This window comes from Volvox carteri (genome assembly GCF_000143455.1).
Source record: "Volvox carteri f. nagariensis unplaced genomic scaffold VOLCAscaffold_100, whole genome shotgun sequence".
Taxonomy (NCBI): Eukaryota; Viridiplantae; Chlorophyta; class Chlorophyceae; order Chlamydomonadales; family Volvocaceae; genus Volvox; species Volvox carteri.
The window spans coordinates 208,993-225,404 of record NW_003307643.1 but is presented as its reverse complement, the minus strand read 5'-3'; the positions used below and the strand labels follow the sequence as shown (position 1 = coordinate 225,404).

Sequence of the window (16,412 nt, the reverse complement as noted above, 5' to 3'; positions counted from 1 at the left end):
GAGCTTCGCCAAAGTTGATTGGCGCTCTCGTAAAGGCGGGAAAGAGCAATCGATGGAAATGGAATTTCGTAAAATGTCACAGAACTGCCTGCCTGTACATCCATCCTTGCCATGCCTTGCATGAAAACTGTGTCAACTGACCGGTGTCGGAGCGGATCGGTCGACCGTTGGCTTACGGCGCCGTACGTGGCAAATAGGCAATGGTTTCTGGCCGACAAACCAATAGCAAACTGCCGGTCTAGCCCTTCATTGGATGAGAAATCTGGATGTAATCCTGTTCAGAGTCTAGTTGGCTGGAGCCTTACAGCTGCTTTTCTCAAAATGCAAGCCGGAGCCGGAGCCCATCTTCACCTCTTCAAGGCTTCGGATTTCGGCCGTCCGAACATGCCAAAACGGATCTCTTGCAGGGCTGCAAGATCCCTGAGAATCTGCGTCATCCTAAGCCTCCAATCAGCCTTCTGTTCACGGCTCGCGGCAGTGACCCTCCTTCCCTTCCTTGGAGTAGCGTTCCCGCCAGACACGCCACGCAGCCAGCCGTTATTTCCAAGCCCATCGCAAGCAAGACTCGTCTCCTCAACCTCCGCCCTTCCACCGCTTATGACATACCCCTCGCGTCGCGTCCTGTGAATTGCCAAAACAGCATGCTCGCTTACCAAACGTTGTGTCTCCGCACATTCTTCGTACACATTCTTCTTGTGCAATTAAAGCAAGCACCGGCGCAAAGCCTACACCCGACTCGCAAGCTATCCTACGCCTCCTAGTCTCCTAGCCGTTTTTGAGCTCGATGAAGAACGCCGCACCGCCGCCGCCCGCCAGCCCCGCCTCCTCAAACGTCTTGCCGCCGTTCTCCTCGTCCGAAAACACTCGACGGGGGAATTGCGCCACCAAGTTATACGAACCTGGCTTGAGTGACGGCGGCGGCGGCACGGCGCTGCTAGCAGCGGCGGCGCCGCCGCCGTCACCTGCGGCGGCGGCAGTGGCCTTTGCTGTTGCGTCGAGCTCGACATCCACAAAGTCAAAGAGGGAACTTAGCTGGTCGGTACGGGCGAAGCGGCGGCTGTGGCGGGAGCCGTCTGGTAATCGCACCTGCACACGGAGGCCAGGAGGATCAGTTGACCAGGGGGCCAAAGATCAACATAGTGATGATGAAGATGAAACACGATGAAGCAGGACAGCCGCCATAGCCAGAATCCAAAGAGAAGGGAAAAAAGAGGTGTAGTGTAAAATAGGGAGGTATGTAAAATATTCTTCGGTTCCGGAGCTGAATCAACGACAGGCCCAACGCTGTACAGCGGCCACATATACATACATACATACATACATACATACGACCCTTGCGCTGTGTTTCGGCTTCGGCCCCCGGCTCTCGCGGCCCACAGTGTAATCTAAGTCATACATACATACATACATACATACATACATACATACATACATACATACATACATACATACATACATACATACATACATACATACATACATACATACACATGACGTAAAGCAGTGACGTGGCAAATCATGACACGCCACCATGATGATGACGTCTGCGTTCTATTTAATCCCAGTGGCGCTTTCTTGCCGTACGCCAACGGCAGGTCGCTGTCGTACGTACCATGACGGTGATTGCATCGGCGGAAGAGGACGGCGGTTCTGCGGGCAATCTGGACGTCTTGGCGGCCACTAGCGCCGCCAGCCGAGCTGCCTCCGCTGCTGCGGCCCGCTCCGCTGCCGCCTCCGCCTGCATGGGAAGAACGGTTTTTGGATTTGCAGCAGCGCCTGGAAAAGCTCACAAAAAGAAACTTCTCTGCCATGCCCATCCGTGTAAAAGTTAAAAGTACAAACATGGCATTCTCCAACGGGTAGCTTTTTTCCTATGTTATCTGTGGATACGTGGAAGGGAAACGCGGTGGGATCAGCGAGCTGACAGTAGCAGAACCGGCATGCAACAAGTTGTGTGTGTGGCAGTAATGCCACTCAGTTTACTTGGCTGGCTGGCTGGCTGGCTAACAGTCCTTCCGAACCTTTTTCTTGTTCCATCCCTCCCTCCCTTCCTCCCGGCCTTCCACACCTCCCGTTGTGCACGTTCACGCGCCTCCGCCTCCGCCTTTGCCCGCGCAGCCGCCTGCTCCTTAGCCCTGCGTGGCAGCCGAAGAGCCGATTCGGCGGTGGCGAGTTAAGTGAGGTCAAGAGTCCCGCGGGTGATCCGGATGATCCCCGGGTATCGCCCCGGGTTATCCACAATGGCATGCAAATAGAAGAGGAGGTGGTGAACAAGGTGGCGAACGAAAGTGCCCCACATTACGACCCCTGCCCCCACCACCGCAACCCATCCAGGAACCCCTGGGCTCCGGTAATAATCTCTTACCCCTCTACCCTTACCCCTCTACCCTTACCCCTCTACCCTTCTACCTAGAAAGTATGCCCCCACAATACCCCCTCCACACACACATTACATCTCTCCTCGCAGGTAAGGCCCTGAACGCCGAAGCCGTACACCCTCTCTATCCAAATCTATCCCACTCTTTACCCTCTCCCCAAAACCCGTGTAAACATGCGCGGTTTCAGAGCCTTGCCCGACACGGCGTATTTCCTTTTCCTCGTTCCCACCACGCGGGCCTACGACTGTTCGCCAATATTACCATAATACCATTACAGGCAACCCATCTTTAGCCCCGCTCGCGCCACTCCATCACCCACCCACACCCCCTACCTGTCAGCAGCCAAGGACTCCTCATACGCCCTGTCCTGATCCCACCGCAGCTCTCGATGTTCCAGTAACTCGGGAGCCACCTCCCGCTCGTCCAATCCGCCACCACCAGCACGAAAGCCCGTCGCCAGGTCATGAAGTGCTCGTCCCTCGTACGGCACTCCCAGCAGCGCGGCCTCCATCATCCGAGCCTCCTCCAGCTCGTGGCGGCTGATGCCTGGAACTCACAAACATGAGGGATGGCGAGAAAAAGGGCCTTAAGTGTGTGTGTGTATATATACTTTGGTCCTTTTTGTTTTTTCTTCTTTGGTGCAGCATCCTTTTCTTTCGCATCCCCGGAAGACAAGGAAGAAATTCCTCCCAGTACACAATAATGTAATAAGTATTATTATCTTTTCTCGTCTTGTCATCCTCTCCTTCCCTTTCCAAGGCATAACCGCATGATGAAAATGTGTGTCATCATTTCCATGACGAGAGGAATAAAATGCTTGGCACCGCACCTTCTGGAAGCTCCAACTCATCCTCGTCGATAACGATCCCACCCCGCTCGCCACGACCGCTCACGCCAGCGGTGGCGCCTCCTCCTCCTCCTCCTCCTCCTCCTCCTCTTGCACCCTCCTGTCGAACCTCAATCCGGCGCCGCTGCGCCTGCCCCGCACCTCCCGGCCCGCCTCCGCCGCTGCCATCCCGCGCTCTCGCGCCACCTTCCTGAGACCTGCTGCCCCTGCCGCCGCCGCCGCCGCCGCCGCCGCCTTCGTCACGCCACTGTCCGACGCGACCCGCGGGTCCGCCGGGAAAGACCGGAAAGCCTGATCGCAATGAGCCGCGCGGGCATGTCCATGTGTGTATGTCTGTGTGTGCGTATGCGTGTGTGCGTGTGTGCATGAAAACACGAACACGGTATGTCGTTTTGGAAGTTTAAACCCTTCTTGTCATGGGAGTGCCAGGCAAGAGCAAGCACATGCGGACGGTATCAATAGAATCAAATGCAGGCAGGCCAGCGCATATGGGCGTGGGGGTGAATACATACGAGGAGAATCCTGGGACCCCTGCAACACTCTATCTACAATTATCAATGAACAAAACTATGGAGCGCACGCGCGCATAATAGAGAGAGATTAAGGAAAGGGTCGATGGCCGACGCCCAAATCACTGAAGGGATGATGCAACTAACTGCCTGCCACTCTTTCATCTTGAGGAGCGCGGGAAAAGCGAGCGCGTAGCTAGGGGCCAGCAACGACACACACACACCCCGCGCGAGGGGGAGGCAGGGAGGCGGACCGTGACGAGTAGCGCAGCACGGGGGCACACGCGTGTCATAGGAAATACGTAAAGACGGAAATACGAAAAGAAGGAAAGGCGCTCTCCTACATTTCCTCATACTCACCTAGTGGCGGCTGCAATAAAGGTGACATGCCAGGAAAGATGCTGGGTATTCCCAGCAGCGGGTCGGCCGCCGTTGAGGCAGGGGGGTAGCCGGGAGGGGGCATACCCAGAGCCCCTGCTGACCGACCCGTGAGACCCGCCAACATGCGGTCCATTACCTCTGCTTGGTTGTCAGTCGGTCGGTTGGTGGTTGGTGGTTGGTTGGGTGTCCCAGCAGCGGCAGGGATAAATGATGGTTGCGACGGTGGGGACAAAAGCAGCCGTAAGGAGGAATTATACACAATCCTTATATATAATCCCTCTACATAATCCCCTTATATATAATTATAATGTATACATATGATGGTGTAGGAATGAGGGTATCGTAGCGGCATGCAGGTAGAAAACCGCTTTCAAGAAGGTTCAGTAACATCCGGCGACTGCACCGGCGCATGAACATAACAACTTTTGAACAGACTTGGCGTAGGTCGCCGTGAGGAAGGGGTTGATCATACTGGTCATAGATGAGTGGGGAAATGGCATTTTTATGTGGGCCGCCCACCCGCCCGCTACAAGACCGCCAGCTAGCCAAACAGGCTCTTCCCGATACCACCTTTGCGCCAGCTGTAAGCTTTCAATCCTAGCCGTGGCTAGCCTGCCAATCAACCACCCCTCCTGCCAAACTGCAACCCAGCCAACCAGCTTGGCTCTCACGCTAACGCTACCCTACTGACCAAATCTCGTCGCGCCTCAGATCAGTGTCCAGATCTGCCACCTCATCCGCAATCCTCTCACCCATCCAACAACCCCCCATTCACATGCATTCCCATACCCGTACATGCACGACCGACCCTGCCCCTCCTCCACCACACGCACGTACGTACAGCCGGCCGCTCATTTCATTGCAACGCCCACCTTCCATTTGCTCCCTCGCCTCCCTATCTGCCGCCCTGGACGCCTCCCCCTGTCTTGCCAACGCCTCCAGCAGCTCCTCCGCCCCGGGCAGCTCCTCCTCGTCCTCCTCCTCGTCATCAATCACCTGGACGTCCTGGGGCCCGTCACGTCGGGTCAGGAGTGAGGGTCAGATCACGCCCCGGAAGGGTTAGGCTTCTTGGGGTAACACAGGGACCGCCCGGCAAGACATCCACAACATAAGCTCATCTGCACTGCATTTGCGCATGCTGTTGCAAGCGTGTGCTAAGCAACGTCCCCCCCGTTGCAAGATCCTTGCCAACGCCCACACTCCCTCCTGCTCATAAAACCCATGCCACACATGTCCAATTGAAAACTCCACTCATTACGCTGTATCCAATGCGTTCATTCCTGCGCTATGGAGCTACGGTGACAACGCGCACCCCGATCATGTCGGACACAACGAGAACGTAGCGGTTGCAGTTGTTGTGTCAGTTGCCGCTGCAGTTGCAGTTGCCGCGGCGGTTGTGTTGCCTGCCTTAGCCCGATGATGTCAAGAGACACTCATCCCTCCCTCCCTCCCTCCCTCCCTCCCTCCCTCATAAAGCGATAACAGAGAACATGGTAACCCATTTTCATTAACTTCTTTACCGGCAAAATCCCCCAAATAATCAAACGAGTAAACCCTTGAGGGTCAACGGGCAATGCAACTTGCAAACACCAACCATGAACCTACGCCATAGCACCCCCATCTCAACGTCCTTACCTCGTCTCGCCGTTGTGCCGACCGACCCGCGGGTCGCGAGCCGCCTAACCCCGGGCCGCCGTGTCTAGGTCCTGAGACATTGAACACGGAAAAGGGAAAGGGGAGGTTAAGTGGAGCTCGTACGAGGAGGGAAGATGGTATGCCTCGGTACGGGCAATGGTCGGCGCAGACCGGGGAAGAAGGCGGCTGCAATGAAGTGCGGGTAATCGACCCTGCCAGGAGGACTGACACGGCCTCGCCTATGCGCGGGTCACACGCAACTCAACTCATATCGTAACTATATCCCATGTAATACAACGCCGTTTAAAACACGATAAATGCAAAATGACCAAAGGGAGAGGCTCTCCTTGCCGTTGCGCCACGGTTGCGGGTCCTGTATTGCGCGCCGCTTCACAACAATAACTGATGGCCTGTGAAGTGCATCACTAGCCACATCGCCACCTCTGGATTTGGTGACGCCCGCGGAAATCCCCTCAAGCTCCCGGGAAGAGGAACAGCATCAAACGGTTTCGCCTGTGCGTACCAGCTCCTGCTTCTGCCATGGAGGCTGCCAAGGCGCGCTGTAGCTCCTCGTCATCGTCCGCAGCCTCCGGTCCCGCCAAGTCTGGTCCACCTCGAGCAAATGTCCTGCCCGCAATATCCGCTTCTTGTCCGTGTGCGGCCATCGCTGCGACATCCTCATCGATGGCGCTCCCTGCCCTTGGGCCCGCTTGGCTTGGTGCAGGTGGATGCTCGAAGTAAAATTCTATAGATCTGTTCAAATCATAATTGCACGCTGAAAGATAGTGATCTGCGACAAGAGGTGAAGCCCCAGTGATAGCTGCAAACTCGCTCACGAGTTCAGGCAGGTTTGCTGGAGCATCCATAATCAGTCAATTTTGCAACACGCTTGTGCTGTGTAGATGTGTAGCCGTGGGCAAGGACTGTGACTGGAAGAATATCAAATTGAAATGCCTCAGGTAAGGCTGTGACGAAACGTTGCGGTGTCAATGATTTGTCTGTACAAGTAAAAACCTGTGCATAAGCGAGTCAAGAAACGGCCTTGAACGCATCTAACGCAGCCGGAATGTCCTTTCCGGGGTTTGCTTTAGTACCGTATTTGTGCATGTTTTAGACGACCATGTACATCAATAGCTGCCCACATAAACAATTTTATATTAATACAGGGCCCGCCTCTGCATATCATAGGAGTCATTTGTCTTACGTTGAGGGTATGGAACCTTCTCACCCCAAACGTTTCTGCTCACCGGCATGATATCTTCAACTTTTGACGAACCCTGGCTTCTAGGACAATGGATGACTTTGTGAGCGACACGTTGCCATCGGCTACCCAGCCGTTGCCTAACTCCGCGCCTGCTGTTAACGAGACCACAGGACGCGGGCAAGTTACATCAAAACGGCCATCTAGCAGTCATTTCGGGGAGCTTGACCAGACCCTGAAGTCAGGATGCTGCAGCAGCCTCGCCGTCGCGCGCAAGAGCTGCGATGGGCCTTCAGCCTGGGACAACCAACTCCCCGAAACCGGTGACAGCGGCCCAAACGATCAAGGACCCCGATCGCCGGGTACCTCTACAGCAACCGCGCGGCCTGCTGCTTCTTGTTGCGGATGCGGATGCGTCGAGGGCGGCACATGTCGCTGCGGGACCGTCACTTTGCGCCTCAGCGCTTACGACCCGGCAGTTAACCCGGATGAGTTCTTTGAGCTGTGCCGCTGTGACTGCAATGATTGCGCATGCAACGCTCCAGAGCAGCTGGCCAAGGTACGTAGGTGAAGTGATGAGCCCTAGCCCGCAGGACCTTTCCCCAGGGTCACAGCCTTGTGTTGACTTCCTTAACCAGCCCTCCCCCTCAGACAATACATATGCCTCCAAACTTTTCTGATACGGCGAAAGTTATATGCAGGAAGCATAGAATAAACCACAGCTTGGTGTGAAGACGGGGCTTTTTTTTATTACAATCATGCACTTCCGCAGGCGTCTTCCGTACCAGGAGGCCCCTGGCAAGCCCCCGCATTTACCTTCAAATACTCAGCCGCCGCCTCGCCCGCGCTGTGGCGTTCTCCGGGAGCACCCGCCGCAGCCACCGCCGCCGCCGTCGCCGGGGACTTGGCAACAGCCGCCGCCGCCGCCGCTCACCCGGTTGCTGCCGCCGCGACGGCAGCGGCGGAAGCGAGGGAAGCGTTGGCTCGGCGGCGCAGTCTTGCACAGCAGTTGTTGGTCGAAGCGAAGGCGCTCGGTGTGGCGGAGGTAAAGGTACGGAGGGAAACCCACGAACCTCGCCACCGAGGGGTGGGAAAGTGGTGAGGTGCGTGGTGAGTGTGTGGTGAGAGGGAGTACTTTGGCATGGATGGTGGTAGTGGAGACTATCTGAAGAGGATTTCAACAAGTTGGATATTTTCAAGGATGGCGGTTTTGCAGCGTTTAATCCTGGCATGTACAAAACTCAGCGCTGCATGCAGTCCGTGATTATCCTATGACGCCGATGTACGATGTACGACGCAGGTCGACCAGCGCAGCGGCGTCGTGGAGGTGTGGGCGCGGCCGCCGGCAGCGGGGACGTGCGGTGCCGCTGGCGAAGGCGCGGAGGCGGCGCCGGTCGCGGCCGCAGCTGGTGCTGCCGCGGCCGCGGCCGCCAGCAAGCCCCTCCGTTCCGCCATTGGGGCGTTGCTGACACGGATGGGTTTTGGTCCCGGAGCCCCCCCGGGAGCTACCCCCTGGGGGACGCCCCGGGGAACCCCCAACATCACGCCGCAGCCAACTGCCACTGGACTGTGAGTGCGGGAGTGTGTGCGATGTCAGTGCGGGAGTGTGTGCCATGTAACCCACAGGATCACAGGTCGCGACGAAAAATGGCGATTCCTTCGCTCCATGTGAAGCACGACTGACGATGGTGGAATTTCCCGTCGATGTGTCTGTGTGCGTGCGCATCTTGGTGTGTTTTAGTTGGGTTGGGAAAAGGGGAAATGAAGCAAAAAATGAAGCATACGTAGCAAAGAGCGAGCTGACGATGCCCGAAGCACTCACAAAAAAGCATGCCGGAAGAGGTTGGTGAGGTTGGGGGGATGAGGTTCGGGGAGAGCATTTATTTACTCCCCCCCCCCCCAAAGCTTTCTTTTACAGGGTGAATTTCGTGTCGTGGAAAAGAGCCCACCTGGAAAAGAGTCCACCTCCAGTGGGGGAGCGGTGGTAGTTGGGGGTTGCAAACACGATCGTCCCGAAAGTCCGTCCTCCTCCGCGAAGTCGATGTACGGCACTATTTGTGGAAGTATGTTGCCGTACGTGTCGCAAATGACACCGCCTACGACGTAATCCAAGCCATGGACCCCCTCCTTGTTTTGCAGTACCACATCCTCACCGGAGTCCCAGCATCACCAATTGCCACGTTCGGATGCCGCGTTTTTTCCCGTCGCCCCCCTGCCGTACACCGTTACGGCCGCGGCGGAGGAGGTGTACGAACGGGCCGCCGCCAGCACCCTGGCTGCTGCGCGTGCCAGTGTTGAAGGCCCGCCGTCGAGGTCCCCGTCATCGGTGGCGGCGGCGTCGCCGCCGCCGGCAGGTCCCCTTTTCCCTGATCGTACGGCTTCGGCGGCAACGGGGACGCCGGCGCTCCCGCTACCACCAATTATGCGTACGGCAGATTTTCGTGTGACAGGCATGACGTGTGCTGCCTGTGTGGTGGCATTGGAGGGGCAGCTGAAGCGGCTGGCGGGGGTGGGGTCTGTGACCGTGTCGCTGATGACGGAGCGCTGCCAGGTACGGGAAAGCGTGTGTGTGTTTTGTTGTCAGGCTACCAGCGGAATACGTGTGTGTGCATGTACTTGTTGAGGCGAGGTTCGTGGGTTCGTTTTTAACATTTCATGTCGCACATTATCTCAGGATTCCGAAGTGCGGTTCTCGTTTCTTTAACACCGTGTTTGTCCTTTTTGCAGGGCCGTGTCTATATCTGTCATTTGAGGATCGCGCTCATGTGTGCGTGTGTGCGTGTGTGTGTGTGTCTGTGTGTGTGTCTGTGTGTGTGTGTGTGTCTCTCGAGTCGTGCCTTTTGTAACCGCTGTGGGGATGTTGGGGGAGGTGCACGGCTGAGGAAGCGTGGGAAGCGCCACGTCCCCAATTCCAAATCTTACTTTGTCGTACATGCCGTTTCACGTTAAATTGTGCAGGTGGAGTACAACCCTTCTTTGGTGGGCCTTGCCAACCTGGTGGACACGATCGAGGGCTGTGGATTTGACGCAGCTCTGGCCACGGAGGGTCAGGAGCCCGGTGCGTGTCAGAAATACACCGTGTCATTGGGGGGAGGGGGAGAGGTTACAGTAGGGGGGAATGACATGATAATGCAAGGATCAAAGAGTTTTGGACTGGACAAGGACTGCCGACGCCGTTGGGGGGAAAGGAGGGCAGGCCCGCTCTGTTGGGGGGGCCCCCATGTGCTGAAAGCGAAGGATGCAACCGTGCGGGGGGAAAGGGAGGGGAAAAGACGAACCACGATCGAGTGAAGCTGTTGCTAAGAGTGCAAAGAGTGGAAGCGTGGGGAGAGGATGAGGGAACCAACGGGCCTTTGGATGGGGCAGGCGATGAGAGGGGGGGGGAGATGGGGAGGGGGGGAACGGACTAGGGATAGCTGGACCCCCTATAGCCCTGTTGGATGCGTTTCTCCCATTTCCACGAACCCTAACCTCTTTTACCACCTTCACCATTCACCTCCTCTTCATCACTTTATCGCGCTGCACTCACTCACTAGGGGCCGTTCCTTCGGACTTTGGACGCCTTCCGGGAACCTCAGGCAGTTCATGTCTTGAGGTTTTTCCCGCGCATTTGATTCCCCTCCCTCCCTTGTCGCTTCTTCCGCAGGCGCCGCCCGTCTTAATATTCGCGGCATGACCTGTGCCTCGTGTTCGGCTGCCGTGGAGTCAGCTCTTCGAGGACTAGCTGGCGTGACAGAGGCGTCGGTCAACCTGCTGGCGGGACAGGCACTGGTCAAATATGACCCACGGGTCGTTGGTGAGAGTTTCACGAAAAGAAAAACGGTTCCTCGAGCTGCTGCTGTTTTCGACACAGTTCATTGCTCCTTGAAAAAAAACATCGCATTGCTTTTTATGCTCCTCTAATGTTCGCCCCTCAGTTTTCTGCATGACATGATTTCCTCATAAATATATACACAGCACAGCAATTACCCCTGTTATATTATTATTGTTATTATTATTATTATTATTATTATTTATTATAATATATTATTATTATTATTATATTATATTATTATAATATATTATATTATGATATTATTATATATTATATTATTATTATTATAATATATTATTATTATTATTATTGTTCACTGGTTGCATATCTAATGTCCCTCCTCTTCCCCTCCCTCCCCCTGTTTCCCCCCATTTTGCATCTTTCGGCGTTGGCAGCAGTTCTTGACTTGTTGACTCGTGGTTCATATCCCCCTTTCTCGCAGGTGGCCCTCGTGAGCTTATTGAGGCGGTGGAGGAGGCGGGATATGGAGCCGCTTTGTGGAAGGAGGGAGAGGACGATGCGGGGGCAGCGTTGCACGTGTGAGTCGAGTTCAGGGTGTTGGTGCAGCACCACTAGCAGCAGCAGCAGCATGTGCATTGTGCATTGTGCATAATCGCGGTGGGGGAGGGGCCATTGTGGTTGTGCGAACCTGCTATAGTATATAGCATGTCACACGCTTTTTTCCTCTACGTTTGGCCTCATGGAGGTAGTAGTAGTGCCCGTCTGTGAGTGTGTATATGTGATGGAGGATGTCGCCTGGTGGGGCCCCCCTCCCTGGTGTACCTGGTTTTAGCCGTGCTTCACCTCTGTTGCTTCACCTGTCCTGTCATGCTCTATCTCTTATCATGATGCCCTGTCTTCCTCTGCGATGTCATGTCATGTGATGTCATGTCCGCCCAAACCCCGCTCCTCCCATGTTCATTTCTCCCCCAACACCCTCCTCACCCCACGCCACCCTCACCCCACATCATCCTCTCACCCCCCTCGTGTCCTCCCTGGAAAATCCGCAATCCCCAGTCGCGAGGCTAGCAAATGGAGGCAGCAGTTGCAGCTGTCGTGCATTTTCTCCGTACCGCTGCTACTGCTATCCATGACGGCCATGCTACCGCCATTCATGGAGCTAGGTAAGAAACGACGGCAGCAGCATTGCAGCAGCAGTGGCAGTAGCACCTCCTCCCCGCCTTAGCAAGCACGCCGTTTGACCTCTCCCTCCCTTTTGGTCGGCGGCAGTTGTTTTTATTAAGCATATAGTTTTCCCCGCCCCGCATTTGCGTATTTGGTTACATCTTTTACTTCTTACTTAACTTTTTATGGCGCGTCAGTCTACCTTCCTTGGCATCAGCTTAACTCGTTCACGTGGTTCGTCTTCCCCCGGGTCCCCAAAACCCCCCAAATCCCCCTCAACCCCCGGCGGTTCGTCTCCCCCCCCTTTCCTTTATTATTTTTTCCTCCTACCCACCTAACTTTTATTCCTGCGTTTCTCGCATATATTTCCCCACCCCACCTTCCCGCCTCTTTCGCCCCGTTTTCCTTCCTTTCTTTGCTTGGTGGCCTCCCCACCGAACCACGCGCAGAGAGCGGCTTCTTGCTGTTTGATCGCGTGCCGGCGTTGTGGGTATTGGAGTTGTTGTTGGCGGCTCCCGTACAGTTCGTGTGCGGGGCAACGTTCTACCGAAGGTGGGGTGGTGAGGCGAGCTGGGGGGATGGGATTGCACGGGGGGGGGGCGAAGGGGGGGGGAAGAGAAAAACCCTACGTGTTTTACCTCTGGGTGGGGAGCCCCCTGTCCTGTCGGAGGGCCCTGTCCTATCACGTGCCTGTCTGCACATCCCCCCCTTCCACCTTCCCCGACCCAATAAATCCTTCTGCTTGTACCCCCTTCCCCAGCTGGCGCTCTGAGCGTCGACAGGTCCGCCTTTGTGCAGGTTCCCCCAATTCCCCTTCTTTCCTCTTTCCTCGCCCCCACCCCCCACCCCCAACCAATAACATGAATAGTATAACTCTGCGCCCTCCCTCCATTCTCTCTCCCCCCCGACCTCTGGTACATCCTTTTCTTCTCAGTCGTGCTGTGCTCCATCGTTTTCCCCCCCTCCTTGTTCTGCTTCCTCTGCATCTGCCGCATCACTCTTTCCTTGGCAGCAGCTTCACTCGTTCACATGGTTCGTCTTTCCCCCCTTCCACACCCCCTCCCAATACAATACACACTTTTGACGCGGTCGGTTCATTTCTGAGGTTGTCTCGCTTGTGATGTCCTCCCCAAAAATACACACGCCGTACAGTGCCCTGGCCTCCCTCCGCCACGGTTCGGCCAACATGTCCCTCCTGGTGGCGCTGGGCACCTCTGCGGCGTTCGGGTACTCGCTGGCGTCTCTGGGGCTGGCGGCAGCAGGGCTGGGGGGAGGCGGGGGGGGAGCAGGAGGAGGGGGAGGGGGAGCGGTGTATTTTGAGACGTCGGCGCTCATCATTACTTTTGTGCTGATGGGCAAATGGCTGGAGGTACGGTTCCTTAAAATTTAAGGAATTTTCCTCGGGGGGCTTCGGAATTTGGATTTTTTTTCGGTATTGGTTGTTGGTTGTTGGGGGGGAGTAAGGGGGGAGTGACGGACTGAAGAGAGGAGGGAAGGAGGGAAGGAAGAAATGACCGGGAAGGGAGGGGTGGGAAGGGAAGCCTGAAGGGTCCGCATCCTCCCTGGCCATCCCGGGATCCATCCATCCATCCATCATCACCTGTTGCATGTTCCACATCCTCCCGGCCACATCTCCCCAAAGCATGCTTCTCCACCCGTACATACTCCCCGCCCCCTCCTAAACCCCTCTTTTCCAAAACACGCACACACACACGCATTTCCTTTTCCAACCCCCGCACACCTCTCCAGTCCAACGCCAAGGCCCGTACGGCAGATGTGGTGACCTCCCTGCTCCAACTGGCCCCCCGTACGGCAAGTTTGTTGAAATTGGATCCTGCCACTGGCAGGGTGTTGGCGGAGAGAGAGATTCCCGTGGAGTTGATACAGGTGGGGTAAAAGGAAAGGTTTCGGCGGAGGGGGGGTGTCCCTGGGGTTGTACGGAATTGTACGTTGCAAAACCCAAGGGAACAAACTGCCGATTAACCATTGCAAGTCCGTTTGCCTGTCTGTCCGTCTGTCGGTCTGTCCATCTTGTGCATGCCTGCTTCTCCCTCCGCATCTTAATCCTCCTACCCACCTACCTACCCTCCAACCCATGTGCCGCGCTACCTGCACGTGTGTGCGTGTTCATCCAGCACCCGGCCCCCCTTTTCCGGTCAGTTCTACGTCTAGTACACTCTTGCCCTGGCAGCAGCTTCAATCGTTCACGTGCTTCGTCTTTCCCCCCTTTTCCGCACATCATGCCCTTCCTCTTCACCCCCCAGATGATTCCCCCCCTGTTTCCCCTCGGGCAGTGGTTTGTTTGATTCTTGTTTGCGGTTTCTCCCCTTCTCTTCCCCCGCTGTCATACACACATGCACACGCACACACCCCTACCCCTCCTCCCACCGGTCTTCCAGGTGGGTGACGTTCTCCGAGTGCTCCCGGGGGGGTCGATTCCCACCGACGGGGCGGTGCTGGCAGGCAGGTCGGCGGTGGACGAGTCCATGGTGACAGGGGAGAGCCTGCCGGTGAAGAAGGTGGTGGGGGCACAGGTGAGAGGGGTGTGGTCGGTGGAGGGAGCGCGGAACGCGGTTGGGGTACGGCAGTGAGTTATACGGCGTTCATTTTGGTATCTGTCCAGAGCAGGTGGAAGTGGAGAAAGATGGAATGAAGTCATCTCCGCCGTAGCGTTTACCTGTGTATGTATGTATGTATGTTATGTATGTATGCATGTATGTGTGTATGTATGTATGCATGTATGTATGCATGTATGTATGCATGTATGTATGCATGTATGACTTAGATTACACTGTATGTGAGTGTGTGAGTGTGTACGTGCGTGTACCCAAGATGCAAAGTAACCTGCATAGGTTCGCACGGCGCTTTTCATCGACATACACATACGGGCGCACATAGACATGCACACCTCTCACCGCTCTTCTTTTTCGCCCTGTACGGCAGTTGATTGGTGGTACGGTCAACGGTGAGGGTTTGCTCTTGATGCGCGCTACGGCCGTGGGTAGCTCTACCGTACTGGCGGGAATAGCTAGGTTGGTGCAGGAGGCGCAAACCAGCAAGGCACCTGTGCAGGTGGGTAGGAGCTGTGTGTGGGGGTGTGTGGGAAAGGGGAGGGGGAGAGCAATTGGGGTGAGGAAAGGCTGCGGAGAATTAGCTTGCGACAGTGGTTGAATGCGGTTACAGTTTTTGCAGCTAATGCTAAGGCAGAGAGGGTTTTATTACAAAGGTGGGGAAAGCGTGTACTCGGGGGGGTTGGAGTGGCAGAGACGCGGTGGGGTTGGAGTGGCAGAGACGCGGAGTGACAGGTAGTGCTGCCGTACATACACACGTGCTCACTCACACGGGCGCCACGTGTCGGTGTACGGCCATAGGTTACCTGGTTGCCGCCTCTGTTTCCTTTTCTTGTTTGGATTATTTTAAGACGTTATTTTCCTTACCCATTAAGTTATTTTCCTTACCCATGTTTCCCACAATGATTCCTGCATATTTGAAATATTACTCGTATTCAGGCCACGGCGGATACGATTGCCGCCTACTTTGTACCCACCATCGTTCTGATTTCCTTGGCGGTCTTCGTGGCCTGGCTGGGAGCTGCCGCTGCGGGTGCGGTGCCTGCGTCCTCCCTTCCCCGCGGCGTCTCCCCGCCGCTGCTGGCCCTGCTGCATGCCATTAGCGTGGTGGTGATTGCGTGTCCGTGTGGTCTGGGACTAGCCACACCTACGGCGGTTATGGTGGGGACGGGCGTAGCGGCGAAGCAGGTGCGCGTCACCCGGGGGGGGACGATTGGGGAATATTGGGGAATATTGGGGAATATTGGGGAATATTGGGGAAGCGGGAACAGCACGTTGTGTGATTGTGTGCGCGCGGGGTTGGGGGGTAAGGAGGTTTCGGTTGATTGTACGGGGGACTGTTGGGGAACTGATTGGCAGATAAAAACGTAAGCTGGTAATATCTTCTTAGTCCTTCCTTTTGATGTAATGTATGAGCGATTTTTTCTGCGCCGTCCTTCGCTTAGGGTTTTACCTTCGTTTGTGTTCCTGGCCCGTGAAAACCTGTTAACCCACACGGTCTGCTTGCTTAGTTTTTCAATTGTGTTTTTTCATCTGCTGGTTTATTTTTAATCTGCTTACCTTTTCGTCCTTTCCCCGCGACGGATGCGACAGGGAGTGCTGATCAAGGGCGGCGCCGCATTGGAGCGAGCTCATAAGGCCCGAGTAATTGTGTTTGACAAGACCGGCACCCTCACTCGCGGTGACTGTGCCGTACGCAATGTCGTACTGCTTGACACCTCGGGGCGACCTGTCGACACGCCGGATGGCGGCGCTGAAGGTGGATACGACCGGGCCGACGGCGGGGAGTGTTGCAACGGTGGCGCCGTCGTCGTGGCGGCGGCGGCGCCGCCGCCGAGGTGGCCTCGACGCCAGCTGCTGTGCCTGCTGGCAGCAGTGGAATCGGGCAGCGAGCACGTGCTTGCCAGGGCGATTGTGTCGCACTGTGCAGCTGATTTGCTCGGCGGCCCTGG

The 16,412-nt window shown here is 56.0% G+C and overlaps 1 protein-coding gene across 1 annotated transcript in view; it reads left to right on the top strand.

Annotated features, from left to right (window-relative positions):
* Positions 1-7,042: 7,042 nt before the first annotated feature.
* The window catches only part of VOLCADRAFT_108247 (uncharacterized protein), a gene marked incomplete at both ends in the record, with an annotated part of 11,138 nt that continues 1,768 nt past the window's right edge, over positions 7,043-16,412 (top strand). Inside the window, 15 exons of the mRNA XM_002958634.1 lie at positions 7,043-7,510; positions 7,724-8,002; positions 8,252-8,520; positions 9,091-9,502; positions 9,910-10,009; positions 10,598-10,747; positions 11,208-11,304; positions 11,783-11,889; positions 12,340-12,442; positions 13,043-13,259; positions 13,640-13,777; positions 14,290-14,424; positions 14,834-14,962; positions 15,400-15,648; positions 16,054-16,219. Coding sequence (XP_002958680.1) covers positions 7,043-7,510; positions 7,724-8,002; positions 8,252-8,520; positions 9,091-9,502; positions 9,910-10,009; positions 10,598-10,747; positions 11,208-11,304; positions 11,783-11,889; positions 12,340-12,442; positions 13,043-13,259; positions 13,640-13,777; positions 14,290-14,424; positions 14,834-14,962; positions 15,400-15,648; positions 16,054-16,219 — 3,019 coding nt within the window. The remainder of the gene's footprint in view (positions 7,511-7,723; positions 8,003-8,251; positions 8,521-9,090; positions 9,503-9,909; positions 10,010-10,597; positions 10,748-11,207; positions 11,305-11,782; positions 11,890-12,339; positions 12,443-13,042; positions 13,260-13,639; positions 13,778-14,289; positions 14,425-14,833; positions 14,963-15,399; positions 15,649-16,053; positions 16,220-16,412) is intronic.